Source organism: Papaver somniferum, chromosome 4 (genome assembly GCF_003573695.1).
Source record: "Papaver somniferum cultivar HN1 chromosome 4, ASM357369v1, whole genome shotgun sequence".
Taxonomy (NCBI): Eukaryota; Viridiplantae; Streptophyta; class Magnoliopsida; order Ranunculales; family Papaveraceae; genus Papaver; species Papaver somniferum.
Window position 1 is genome coordinate 50003237 of NC_039361.1, and position 14504 is coordinate 50017740.

At 37.4% G+C, this 14504-nt stretch overlaps 1 protein-coding gene across 7 annotated transcripts; it reads right to left on the reverse strand.

Annotated features, from left to right (window-relative positions):
• Positions 1–932: 932 nt before the first annotated feature.
• Positions 933–12660, reverse strand: LOC113275427 (putative pentatricopeptide repeat-containing protein At3g23330). 7 transcript variants are annotated; one of them, XM_026524923.1, is made up of 8 exons: positions 9317–9332; positions 8222–8312; positions 7216–7418; positions 4907–6891; positions 4679–4788; positions 3574–3764; positions 3039–3179; positions 933–1162 (listed from the first exon to the last, which is right to left on the reverse strand). In XM_026524923.1, exons 3-4 carry the CDS (start codon positions 7319–7321, stop codon positions 5075–5077), a joined length of 1923 nt encoding a protein of 640 aa, XP_026380708.1. In that variant the 5' UTR covers positions 7322–7418; positions 8222–8312; positions 9317–9332; the 3' UTR covers positions 933–1162; positions 3039–3179; positions 3574–3764; positions 4679–4788; positions 4907–5074. The 7 variants fall into 7 exon arrangements, 5 of the variants coding, with proteins under 5 accessions (XP_026380708.1, XP_026380706.1, XP_026380705.1 ...); XM_026524921.1 differs by adding an exon at positions 3267–3372 and having other exon boundaries at positions 4907–7418; XR_003323580.1 differs by lacking the exons at positions 933–1162; positions 3039–3179; positions 3574–3764; ... (1 more) ...; positions 4907–6891; positions 7216–7418 and adding exons at positions 7459–7858; positions 8835–8974; positions 9076–9215; ... (1 more) ...; positions 11280–11468; positions 12556–12660 and having other exon boundaries at positions 9317–9456.
• Between the last annotated feature and the right edge of the window lie 1844 nt (positions 12661–14504).

Genomic DNA, 14504 nt, shown 5'->3' on the forward strand with positions numbered 1-14504 from the left:
AGAGTCCGGCGTGGCAGTGGAGGGACTATTCTTGTACGAGATTATGAAGAGCTTCATATTATATAGCCTCTCCTCTCCTCTCCCATTGTTGAAGAAGTACACAGGCAGGACCAGAGAGAAGAAGAGTATCATTATGATTATTATGAATTTAGCTCTAGCTAGGAGTGTACGGCTAAGTGGTTTTATGGCGGCTAAGCAAAGCGACAGTTTGAATTCTACACCGTTGGATTAAGATTTTTCATACTTTAATTGGTTTCTTGTTATGAGCAGACAATGGAGGATTCTTTGTTTTCTGTGAACAGATCGTATCACTGCATAGAATGATTGGTTTTTTGTAGCTTCATTTTTTTTTAGTCAGAGGGACTTCAGACTTCAGAGGCAGAAGAAGAAGAAAAAATCAGCGGGACCCACACACGTGATGGGTTCCGGAACACCTTCTGCCACCTCTCTTACACTGTCTCTGCCTCCTACACTGTTTTTCAATTACCATAGTGCCCCTTGATGTTGTGAAGTGAAACTAATAATCCTGTACCAGGTGTTCTTTCAGGTGAGTAAAAAACTGTGTTCTTCACTACTAAAAACCACCCTATTTAAGCAGCTATGTGTGGAAAAGGAGGTAGGGATAGTTTAGGTAAAACAGGGGAGGTGTAGTAAGTTGTAAGTTGTTTTCCTAATGGTGGGTCTATAATCCTGGGTAAATTGCTATAAAGAACCTAGAGGTTAGGGGACCTAAGAGTAACTGTTTAGGTCTGTTTTTATGCAAGTTGTTGCAAAACCTTTTATCTACTTTCAGGGTTTAAATCGCGAAAGACCTGTACACCCTTCAGCTTTTACCATGTTTTGTTGTTTCAGGGAAAGTCAGTCTCTTAGCTAGGACCACTGAAAGTAAAAGGGACATTAGGAGGGGAGGAGACCTAAGTAGATGACCTTAAAATGGGAAAACACCAGAGGAACTGTTTTTGTATTGAAGGATTGATTTACAGAATATGGAAAAGAGACAAAGTAAGAGTCTGTACTTGAGAGAGATAGAGATAGAAACAGAGAGAAAGAAAGAGAACCCTTGAGAGACACGATTTTTGGATCAGGGAACTGAGATACGGCCTCTATTAATCATCATCATAACTCACTATCTCTCTCTGTTTCTCTGCAAGTGTCCTTGAACCTGGAATATGAATGAGCAAGTTAGAGAAATACCCACGCCACAACAATAAAAATGTGGCACACCATTAAAAGTGAAAAATCATAATGATCAGACAAATATATAGAACCAGTCAGAGTTAGCCAGTCAGACTTCCGTTGTTGTTCATTTCTCATTTTCATCTCACTATATAACAAGAGTAGTCAATCTGCATAGTGGGAATCCCAAATACATTTTTGATACAGAGATGTCCTAGATGATCCATGAGTTCAATGATTCAAACACATAATAGAATTTGAAAAATTAAGAGGTACAGATGTCTATTTTGTTTTACTCTATTCTCTGTTGTTTGTGCGGAGTGGTAAATGTTAAATCCTAAAAAGAAACAAAACCCGAAAGACCTACTTGAGTGCATGGAATACTCAATATAGAAATCTTACCAGTTACTCCTTTTCTTTTGAGGGTGAGGTTGTTTCGAAAGAGATTATTAGCAAACTCATATTCTTGGAAGGAATTTCAAGAGTCTATGCTATCATCTATATTGGATACCAGCAGAATTGCTACAATTGCGTGCCTGTATAAAATACACCGTCGGTATTACTAAATCTATGCCTACTTGGTGACCAGACAGATTGTTACTATGGTCCACAAAGATTTCGCAAGTCTGGTGGTACATAATAAGATCACAATATCTTGCAAAATATATCGAGCAATCAAAAAATGAATGGATTGAGATCTTACAGACTACAGAGTTATCTAACCATACATAACGAGTTTATCAACACAAAATCCTTATCTGGGTATTGATAGAACTCGGCGAACTAAGTGTACTTTCTCGCATGCATTGATTGATTGAGTCATACTCCTTGTATTCACCTAGAGTACTAAAATACTAGTGTAGTGAAAAAATAATCAGAATAACTTGACTTTTACCATCGCTATGTATGGCAAAAAAGTGAAAAAAACTCGAAAAACAAATTGGAAACTATCCATAAGGAAGCATTTTCTATAATTTATAACTTGCAGGGAATGGCACGTCCAGAGATTTCAAATAAATCCCTTGGTGTACAAGTAGATTGGGAACCACAGAAAATGTGGTCCAAGTCTGTGTACAACGAGTCCTTTGGATTCATAATATAGAGATGTCCTAGATAGATATAAGTTCAATAATTCAAACACATTTTACTCTCTAAGCTAGCACCATGAAGAAAATTGATGAGATCACCAACACTAGAGAAGTATGAGATGTTTTATAAGATCTGAACTTTTCTGTGTTTGTGGTCCTATGATGTAAGAACAAGCTCTAAGAATAATAGCTAGGTATCCAAACTTAGTAACCTAATTGTTCATTGTTTTACATTTGCACAGTGAAGCCTAATAAATCAGTTTCTAAGGATATGTTATTTTCTTCCAAAATACAAGTTGAGGTGATCACATCCTTATTCCACAATTGGGTATCATCATGCTAGTGTTTCCAATATAGTACGAACTTGGTCAAGTTTGTTCCATCTGTCTCAATCAAAGTATGCAACATCATAAGTGTTATAGACTCTACTTTAGATGATGGGACATCGTTATTACCAGTAAATTACAAAATCAGAACCTTTAGACAAATATACTACTAATAGAACGGTTAATATATCGACATCAAGTGCTGAAGATTAGCAATTTCTATGTGTTGTCCCATAGTCAAAGTAACAGCCCAATGAACTCACTACGCAAAACGTCAAATAAACAGCTCAATGTTCTATTTGTAGACATTAGTCCTGTGGACCACTCTAGAAGATTTGTAAATAGAACAGGTATCTCGAGTTTTTCACAAAACCTAGGGAAAGCTTAATATTTACTCATATATTTGCATTTTACAGTGAGTAGAGATGCCAAAGGAAGTATTTCTTACCTGTATTAACTATGATTTGCAAATGCTATAATCTCTGGAAGAAACAAATGAAGCACATAGCATCAATTTCCTGGCGGCACCATGCCAGACCCTATGCATGTCTACCTCAACAAGAACCTCCTTCAGCGCGATCCTTATCCTCTGCAGTAATAAAGAATTACTCTTATAAGTTATGCACTTGGTAGTGTTGAAACTGTCCAAAAGCAATATGTTAATATTAATCTAGACCCGGTGAAACCCAATCTTGGGATCTAATGCATTTCCATGTATACGGATCATGGGTATTGTTAAAATCATCCCCTTGGCCACTTTATGAATATGACACTGACTGCATCTACAAGGAAAAGAAAGAAAAAGAGTTTTCTATCAAAGAACATGAGAAGGAGAGAGAACAACTTCATCATACTCATTCTTGGAGGTGAGTCCCTAAGTTCAAATTTATGACAAAGATGATCAAAGACAAAGTACCAGCAGATAGCCAGAAAATAGTAGACATCAAGATATGAATTTTTTGTTCAGGGAATTGGGAACTCACATGAGTAATCAGGCACCAATAAAAAGGAAAGACACGGTACGAGGCTTGTTCGCCCATGCTGTCCATGGATAAAGTGATTGAAGTCCATAACAACTACTCGTACATTCACCTCTCTATCACCGCGAACAACAGGATCCCTTTCCATAGACTTTCTACGACCACACTAGGCTACACTCTAGCTTTACATTACTCTGCAATTCAATTTGAAAGTATAGACAAGTTAGACAACTAACTCCATTTCTGAACAACTAGAAAGATATTACAAGAAACTAAGTTTATATGAATCATGCCCACAACTCGGTTGCTAATTATTGAATGCTACTTGCGACAATATGAAATACAAATTTAGTGACTCCCAATTAGAAGGTCAGTCCTTTAATTGCACACTCAAATATCGATTTCGGCTGTCTACAGGTGGAGATAGAGCATCTTTTAAGCTGACTTAAACTTAAACACCGCAACTATATCAAAAAACCTAAATTAGAAAGCAAATAACATAAAAGCTGTATTTCGTTCAACAATTTTTGGAAAACCCACGTAGTCAACACTTTTTTTAAGTGCAAAAGAACAAAAAAAGAGTTGAATTCAGTACCCAAATTAACATTCAAAAAGATGGAATAAAAAACAAAGAAAAGAATCAATTAAGTACAGGTGATATCAACGAAAAAGGACGAGAATTCAGAAGACAAGGAAAAGAAGTAAAATAGATTATCATTGGTGAAGGATGAGAGCCCAAACAGCTTCTGAGAAAGGGCAGGTGAAGGTGGTTTTGGGCAAGGGTGCTGTTGTGGGATGCAGTCCACATGCAGAAATTTATCTTTTGGTGGGATGAGGTTGTTCCAGATGAATTTTTGAAGGGAGGGTTGAGTTTGAGGGTTTGTTGAAGGTTGGTAAAAAGAATAAGGTAGGCAGTTTTAACTGAAAATCAACCTTTGGGTGATGTGACCAGGACATGGTATCAGGTAAATTGGTGAAAGTGGGTGGGAAGAGAGGTGAGTGTTTAAGAAAGTAGCAAGGACTTAAGCTCATGTCTAAGATCATCAATTGAGTCTTGTTTTAAGAAAGTCAGAAAGCCAGGGGTCATCCCAAGAGGATAGAGATGCACCTGATTCAATAGAGAAAGAGCAGAAGCTGTAGGTGAAAGGGACTTGCATAGTGATTCCTTTCCAGTATGAACACCTTTGAGAAACAGAATTCATCTGAGTATTTGTATTTCTGAGGGTAACAAAAAAGAAACTGTTGATGGAACATAGACAAATGAATGCTCAGTTACCTGGGCTTCGAATAATACGCAGGAACTGCAGGTTAACTGATCAAAATTAAGAAAGTTTACCTTCCAAAAGATGAAGAACGCACCGATCCATCAAAAAACTTGTTTACTCCACACTGTGAAATTCAGGAGAGCTGAAGACGGCTATCTCCATGCACTATTCGAGTCTGATCAACCAAAGACTGGTGGTTTTAGTTTCATTCTGTAACATAATCTCACCTTGTACAACTTTCACCAGTAATCTCCACAAGAACACTTCCCATCCTTGAAATGGTGAAATCTGCTAACATCCCTCATAACTATTTCTCGCCCAGCAATTTCGGATATAAACTTAGTAGCCGTGTGACAATCCACACAAACTCGAAGGTTCTTCGTAACCCTAATAGTTGTTCCAGAAGGTGTACTTATGATTCCAAAAGCAATTGCCAACCTCTCACTATGACTACATAATAAGTTTCTTTTCTGTTCCTCTTCAACATCATGGAGCACGTCATCAGTGTTAAGCACATACCCTTTACGCTCCATTTGCTCCAGCATAACTTTCAAAGCCTCCTTTATTCTATCATAATATGGATGTGATTTGTCTCCTGCCACAAATGCGTGTATCTTATTCTTAACTTCTATCCAAGTGCAAGCCGGTTTCTTTGTCATCCCTCTGCCCTTCATAGCCACCCTCATTTTTGCTGCCTCTTTCCATCTCCCAGCAGATGAATATATGTTTGACATAAGTATATAAGCTCCGATATTCTCAGGATCAATCTGGAATACTTTTTCCCCAACCCTTTCAGCCAGCTCAATGTTCTTGTGGACTCTACAAGAAGATAGCAGTGTTGCCCAAACAGAACCAGTTGGTCTTATATGCATTTTAGAGATGAACTCATACGCTTCCTCCAACTTTCCGGCGCGTCCAAGGAGATCTGCAACTGCTGCATAGTGCTCTAAACCAGGAGAAATGCCATAATCTTCAATCATGCAATTAAATAGCATCCGAGCTTCATCCACTAATCCACCATGGCTACAAGCAGTCAAAGCAGCTACAAATGCAACATAATTTGGTCTCACGTTCTCCATCTTCATCTTGTGAAATAAAAGCAGGGCTTCATTTGCATGCCCATGTAACGCATACCCCATGATCATGGCCGTCCATGAAACCATATCAGGTGAATCCATCTTATCAAAAATGCTTCGAGCAATTCGAATATTCCCACATTTGGCATACATGTCCACTAAAGCACTTGCAATAAACACATTTTTATCAAACCCATTTCGAGTTATGTATCCATGAAGTTGCTTTCCAAGGTGCAGGGTCGTCAAGTGAGCACATGCTGGCATTATACTTGAAAATGTTAGACTACTAGGCTTAACTTTTGCTGTTAGCATCTGACGAAACAATTTCAGACCTTCATCAAACAAGCCATTCTGCACACATCCAGCAATAATGGAATTCCACGAGATCACATCAAGTTGGGGTAATAAATGAAAAATTCGAAGTGAATCATCCACTCTAGTGCACTTTGCATACATGTCAATCAAACTACTAGCTATAAAATCATCGGAATCAAATCCATGCCTAAGTGTATACCCGTGAATCTCTTTTCCTCTAGAGATGTCTACGTACTTCGCGAATATAGGAAGGATGCTAGACAAAGTGAAGGAATCTGGCATTAAATTAGCCCTCCCTATATTCCTAACCGTTCTTAAAGCCTCTTCACACATTCCATTATGTACATACCCTGCAATTACAGTATTCCAGGACACAATATCCTTAGAGGGCATCATATCAAAAACTTTCTTTACACTCTCTATATAAACCATATCTCTCCGTCGCCGCGGAGTAACACCACCACTTACCAAGAGTTGATTCTGATTTTTTCCAAGAAATTTTAAGGACCTAGGATGAGGGTCCTTTTCTATATCGACTTTAATATCAAAATTTCTTTCAGGAATTTTCTCATACACTAAGTCTACATTGCCAGAACTAAACCTCCGACTATCAAAACCTTCATCCATATTTTGGAATTTAGAATACATGTTCATAAGAGCATTACCTGTATATAAATCAGCATCAACCCCAAGTCGAACAATACACCCATGAACAGACTCACCAAGTTTGAAATCCATTAAACCAGTACAAGATTTGAGAACAGAAGGAAATACATTATGATCTGGGTGTTTTCCTGAAGCTCTCATATAAGAGAAACAAGTCAAGGAATCTTTGAACAAACCATGATAAGTATAACATCTAATGACTGACTTCCATGCAATAATGGTAGGAAGAGAAGTAAAAGTGTTGAAAATGATTAGTGATTCATGTAAAAATCCTAAATGTGAGTAGATTGAAAGAATGGTAGCCATTAGAGAAGAAGAAGAACCTTCAGTTTTCAGGACCTGGGCATGGAGTTGCTTAGCGTGGTGTTTTGATTTAATGGTGGATGGGTTTTGCAAGAGTGATCTCAGAGGTATCGCAATAGAACTCATTTTTGCTGTTTGAATGAGGGAACTCTTCCCATAGCTGCGCCATTTAGCCTGTTGAACAGTTGTGGCGCTTTATTCCGAATATGAATCTAATGATTACCTAAACAACAAACAAGTCAGTTTGGCCTAGTGGTCTAAGGCACCAAACTCAAGTTCTGGTCCTCTAAAGAGGGCGTGGGTTCAAATCCACAGCTGACAGATTTAATTTTTTGCAAAAACAAAGCTTTAAAATTATCAGTCCAATTTGCCATGAGAACTGCTTTTGAGCTACCAGTTTGTGCCAAACCCAATGATGCCAATGTTGCAGTCCTTAACATTTTTGATGCCAAAAAAATCCTCAGATTTGTATAGATAAGGATGAACCGAAGGCCAATATATAAATACATCCTTAGCGCTTTGTTTTATAATAATGGAACGATATCAGCTTTTGAATTCCTAGACTGTATAAAGTATGCAGTGACAAGAGTGCTAGAATTTCTGACTGTTTCAGGTTTGCTGACGACGTTTAAAAGGCCTCTGAACCCAGCAAAAAACATCAGTCTGCAAGTTAGATTGGGTCTTGTCAGGTAATATTAGAGAAGTGGTTGACTGAGTTGGAGACAGACCTTATGTTGCAGACACTTGAGGCTCAAACAGATTGGATTGGGTCTTGTCAGGTAATATTATAGAACAAAACCAGTATCAATCAAACAGATTATTGTAGGACTCTGAGACAGAACCTAATGAATCAGTTCTTGCTTGCTTGGTAATCGAATCAATATATTATATGAGAAGAACAATGCTTCAAATTTTCATGCACTAGAATGGTGTATATTGGCAGTTATGATGATCCTTAGCTGGGTGCATTTCTCAAGTCAACAAGTGGTTTGATCAGATAACATGTGTAATATATCAAATGCTTACCTGTTAAGTGTAGGTCTGGGTGGAGGTCTCGATCCAAACTCAGAAAAGCCTGTGTACAGCGGGTCCTTTGGATTCATAATGTAGAGATGTCCTAGATAGATAAATATAAGTTCAATAATTCAAAACACATTTTACTCTCTAAGCTAGCAGCATGATGAGATTACCAACACTAGAGATTCCAATTGTCTCAATCAACATCGTAAGTGTTATAGACTACTTTCGATGATGGGACATTGTCATTACCAATTAGTCACAAAATCAGAACTTTTATACAAATAAACTAGTAGAACGGCCAAAATATCGACATCAAGTGCTGAAGATGATGGGACATTGTCATTACCAATTTCTATGTGTTGTCCCATAGTCAAAGTAACAGCCCAATGAACACACTATAGCAAAACGACAAATAAACAGCTCAATGTTCTCATTTTTAGACATTAGTCCTGTGGACCACACTAGAAGATTTGTAAATAGAAATGTTGTCTCAAGATATTCACAAAATCTAGGAAAAGCTTAATATTTGCAAAACCTGAACCCTGGCCTGAACCTAGGAAAGCTTAATACATTTGCATTTTACAGCGAGTAGAGAGACACCAGAAGAAGTATTTCTTACCTGTATTAACTATGGTCGGCAAATGCTATAATCTCTGAAAGAACAAATGAAGCACATAGCATCAATTTCCCTGAGGTACCATGCCGGACCCTATGCATGTCTACTTCAACAAGAACCCCCTTTAGCGCGATCCTTATCCTCTGCAGTAATAAAGATCACTCCTATAAGTTATAAGCACTTGGTAGTGATGAAACTGTCCAAAACCAATATGTTAATATTAAACCAATATGTTCATCACTACCTGTATTAACTATGGTCGGCAAATGCTATAATCTCTGAAAGAACAAATGAAGCACATAGCATCAATTTCTCTGAGGTACCATGCCGGACTCTATGCATGTCTACTTCAACAAGAACCCCCTTTAGCGCGATCCTTATCCTCTGCAGTAATAAAGATCACTCCTATAAGTTATAAGCACTTGGTAGTGATGAAACTGTCCAAAACCAATATGTTAATATTAAACCAATATGTTCATCACTACCTGTATTAACTATGGTCGGCAAATGCTATGATCTCTGAAAGAACAAATGAAGCACATAGCATCAATTTCTCTGAGGTACCATGCCGGACCCTATGCATGTCTACTTCAACAAGAACCCCCTTTAGCGCGATCCTTATCCTCTGCAGTAATAAAGATCACTCCTATAAGTTATAAGCACTTGGTAGTGATGAAACTGTCCAAAACCAATATGTTAATATTAAAACAGACCTGGTGAAAGTCAACCGCGGGATCTAATGCATTGGAGAATCCATATATACGGATCATGGGCATCGTTGAAATCATCCCTTAGCTGCTTTATGAATATGCCCCTAACTGCATCTACAGGCAAAAAAGAGAGTTTTGTATCAAAGAACATGAGTAGGAGAGAGAACAACAAGGATCCTTCAAACTTTCTGATGGGAGCCAAAATATGTGACGACTCATAATGGCATCACGATGCCATTATAGCGAAAGGGGTCAAATGAGGACCTCCTAGTCACCCATGCTTGAGGCACAAACTAATAGTTTCTAAGGATTTAAGATGTTGGGAAATATTAAAACAATAACATATATACTACACAAAACATATTACTTGCTCGGCGTCTGCCACTCTTTAGCAAACACAGAGGAACACAAGACCTTCCCAAAAGCAAGGTCACAAGAATTTCTTTCTCCCTATGTCTGCTCTTCAGTCATCATGAAGATATGCTGAAGACCATCCAGGATGTTGATACTCTGGGAAGCATTTATATCTATAAGCACTGCAAAGATATATCTAATAATTAAGGAAACTCGTACTATGTAACATGGTAGAATCAAGAGATGAACGCTTAGAAAGTTTTGGTGCTAATGCATCAAGTTCTAGAACTGGAAGGGATCATTGAAAGGTAATAGATGATCTATACTACAATAGTGAGATGGTAAACGGTGAACTACAAGACAAAGTTGGCATTTCCATCTTGTCTCTACTTAACTTCATCAATATAACATACTAGGACCAAATATACTCAAAAACTATAAAATGCTACCTTAATAAAAACAGATTTTATTGTATATAAATGTGGAGCATACATAATAGGTTTTAAAACACCAAGATGTCCACTGCATCATTAAGCAACTTCATAACTGCTTGTGTGACTGGTTTAGTTTTATGGCTGGTAATATTGCAACGACGAACCTCCTGGCATACATGTCAAAAACCTGAGGTTTGGTCAATATCAGTTGCACTTCTGTCAAGACTGTTAAATCACCTCCTCGTGATATAGGTCTGGTCATCTGGTGTATTTGATTTTGTGTTTTGTATTTTTTGTTCAGGACTGCACTGGCACTAGCAGTAATAAGGAGATGATACAACTGATAGAGACAGGCATATATGCAAAAAATAATTCTCAGGGATTTTTTCAATCCAAGTTATGATAGCTCTCGCCATGCCTGTTGAACCTAAAGTCAACAAAGTCATGTTGAAATAATGAGGTCCACCAAGTCGGTCAATTTGGCTCAAAGCTGGAACCTAAATACTGTAATCTGGAGCTTAATTTGAGGAAATTCCCTGATTAGAACTCTTATGCTGCAGTAATAGGAAGTTACTGACATACTCTTAACTTCAGAACTACTTTGCAAGAAAATAATATTTATGAAAATTAACTGCAGCATTCAATTTGGTATGAAAACTTACATCAAGACAATAGCATTGCAAAAGATGTAGAGGTGCATAAAACAGCAGATAAGATAGATATAAATGTGATTGAGATGGAGGTGAGTCCCTAAGTTCAAATTTAAGTATTTAACCAAGGCAAACAGCCAAATAAATTTTGACTTGGGAAAAAAAGTACAACAGAAATTCGATAATTAATTCATCAGTCACGGAAAATGACAAAGATGATCAAAGACAATGTACCAGCAGATATCCAGAAAATAGTTGACATCAAGATATGATTATTTTTCCAGGGAATTGGGAACTCACATGAGTGATCAGGCACCATAAAAAGGAAAGACATAGTACGAGGCTTGTTCGCCCATGCCGTCCATGGATAAAGTGATTGAAGTCCATAACAACTATTTGTACTTTCACCTCTCTCTCTTCGTGAACGACAGGATCCCTTCATAGCCTTTCTATGTTCACTAGGCTACATAACTCTAGCTTTACTTTACTCTGCAATTCAATTTGAAAGTATAGACAAGTTAGACAACTAACTCCATTTCTGAACAACTAGAAAGATACTACAAGAAACTAAGTAAATACAAATCATGCCCACAAATGCTACTAGCGACAATATCAAACACGAATTAAGTAAATCCCAGTTAGAAGGTCAATCCTTAATTGCACTGGAATACCCATTCTACTGTCTACTATTGGAGACAGATCTTCCTTTAGCTGACTTAAACACCACAATTGTAACAAAAAACCAAAAGCAAAAACATAATGCTGTATTTCGGTCAACAATTTTTGGAAAACGCACGTAATGAATACTTTTTCTAAGTACAAACAAACAACAAAGCAACAACAACGAAAACAAATCCAACCCAGAATACTCTCCAAGTCCAAACATAGTGATTGATACCAAACAAAATTTGGAAAACAAATTCAAATATTGATGATTCCATAAGAATCTTAGGAAATCTATTGAAAACAATCTCAAAAACTCAGATTTATTTTTATTAAGGAACCAATACGGATCAAGAACATTCAAAAAGATGGAATAAAAACCAAGAAAAGAATCAATTAAGTAGAGGTGATATCAATGAAAGGATGAGAAGTCAGAAAACACAGAAAAATGTAAATAAATTATCATCGAAAATTACGATAGGAACGTAAGAGTACCAAGGTCAGTGTAGAGGAAGGATGAGAGCCCAAACAGCTCCTGAGAAACGGCAGATGAAGGTGGTTTTGGGCTAGAATGCTATTGTAGTTTTGGTGGGGAGGGTTGAGGTTGAGGGTTTGTTGAAGGTGCATAAGAAGTAAAAGGTAGGCAATTTTTAACTGAAAATCAACTTTTGGGTGACGTGTCAGACATGGTATCAGGTAAATTGGTGAAAGAGGGTGGGAGGGGAGGGGAGTGTTTAAGAAAGTAGCAAGGACTTAGCTCATCTCTAATGGGTCTTTTGTACATATATTTCCATTGATAACCATCATCATTTGAGTTTTGTTTAAATGAACCATTTTTGAGATATGCCAAAAAAACAATCTTTGAGATGAAGGTCAGAAAGACAGGGGTCATTCCAAGAGGGTAGAGATGTACCTGATTCAATAGAGAAAGCGCAGCAGCTGTAGGTGAAACGGACTTGCATCATGATTCCTTTTCAGTATGAATACCTTTAAGAAACAGAATTCATCTGACCATTTGTATTTCTGATGGAAACAAAAAAGAAACTGTTAATGGAACATAAAATGGGCATCGTTATTTATTAAGTGATGCAACCTTCTGTAAACTAAGTATTGTCTCATTTTATGAGTTTATTTATTTTTAGATACTCTGGATTCAAATAAATGCTCAAGTACCCGGGTTTCGAAAAATAAGCAGGAACTGCAGGTTAACTGATCAAATTTAAGAAAGTTCTCCTCTCCAAAGATGAGGAATTCACAATTCTTATATGAATATATTTTCGACATAAGTACATAAGCTCTGATATTCTCAGGATCAATCTGGAATACTTTTTCTCCAACCCTTTCAGCCAGCTCAATGTTCTTGTGACCTCTACAAGAAGATAGTAGTGTTGCCCAAACATAACCAGTTGGTCTTATATGCATTTAGAGATGAACTCATAAGCTTCCTCCAACTTTCCGGCGCGTCCAAGGAGATCTACAATTGCTGCGTAGTGCAATTAAATGGCATCCGAGCTTCATCCACTAATCCACCATGGCTAAAAGCAGTCAAAGCAGCTACAAATGCAACATAATTTGGTCTCACGTTCTCCATATTCATCTTGTGGAATAAAAGCAGCGCTTCATTTGCATGCCCATGATCATGGCCGTCCGAGCAATTCGAATATTCCCACATTTAGCGTACATGTCCACTTAGCACTTGCAATTAACACGCTTTGATCAAACCCACTCCGAGTTATTTACCCATGAAGTTTCTTTCCGAGTTATACTTCAAATCCATCTAAACTTTCTCTCAGGAATTTTCTCATACACAAAGTCTACACTCCCAGAACTAAACCTCTGAATACCAAAACCTTCATCAATACTTTGGAATTTACAGTACCTGTTCATAAGAGCATTACCTGTATAGAAATCAGCATCAACACCAAGTCGAATAATACACCCATGAACAGCCTCACCAAGTTTGAAATCCACTAAAGAAGTACAAGATTTGAGAACAGAAGGGAATACACTATGATCTGGGTGTTTTCCTGATACTCTCATATATGAAAAACAAGTCAATGAATCGTTGAACAAGCCATGATAAGTGTAACATCTAATGGTAGGAAGAGAAGTAAAAGTGTTGAAATGATAAGAGATTAGAGAGGAAAAATCCTAAATGTGAGTAGATTCAAAGAATGGTAGCCATTAGAGAGGAAGAAGAGGTCTCAGTTTCAGGACCTGGGCGTGGAGTTGCTTAGCTTGGTATTTTGATTTAATGGTGGATGGGTTTTGCAAGAGTATCTCAGAGGTATCGAGATAGAACTCATTTTTGCTGTTTGAAATTGCAACTCTTCCCGTAGTTTGGCACTTTATTTTAGGTTATGACTTTTGATAATGCAGGAAGGCTGTTATTGGGAGTCGCACACCATCAGAGGGGCGTCACCTAATAAAACAAAAACGGATGACTCATAAGTAATATCAAAAATCCCTTATCTCAAATAATTTTGTAATGACCAAACAATCCTTGTTTAATTAATTTTAATTTAGTTTAATTATTATCTGATCTAATTAAATTAAGAGATGGATGATTTGTTAGATGGTAGAGAGGGTTTAACACAAAGTGATGATGAATCTCCACCAATTGAAGAAATAAATCAACAAAATGAAGAACCAATGGTTGAAAATCAACATGTACACCTCTAAACTATCTTCCATGTGTTCAATTTCGCCCAAAACTAGCTTAAGTACGTAAAAAATTTCAGATTTTTAGACTTTCATGGCAAATTACGTCTGGATTGTCCTTCGTTTCCAACCGTAATTCAATTTTACGCCTGGGTTTGGAAGAACTCCAAACCGTAACTGGTTTCCAATAAGACAAAAATT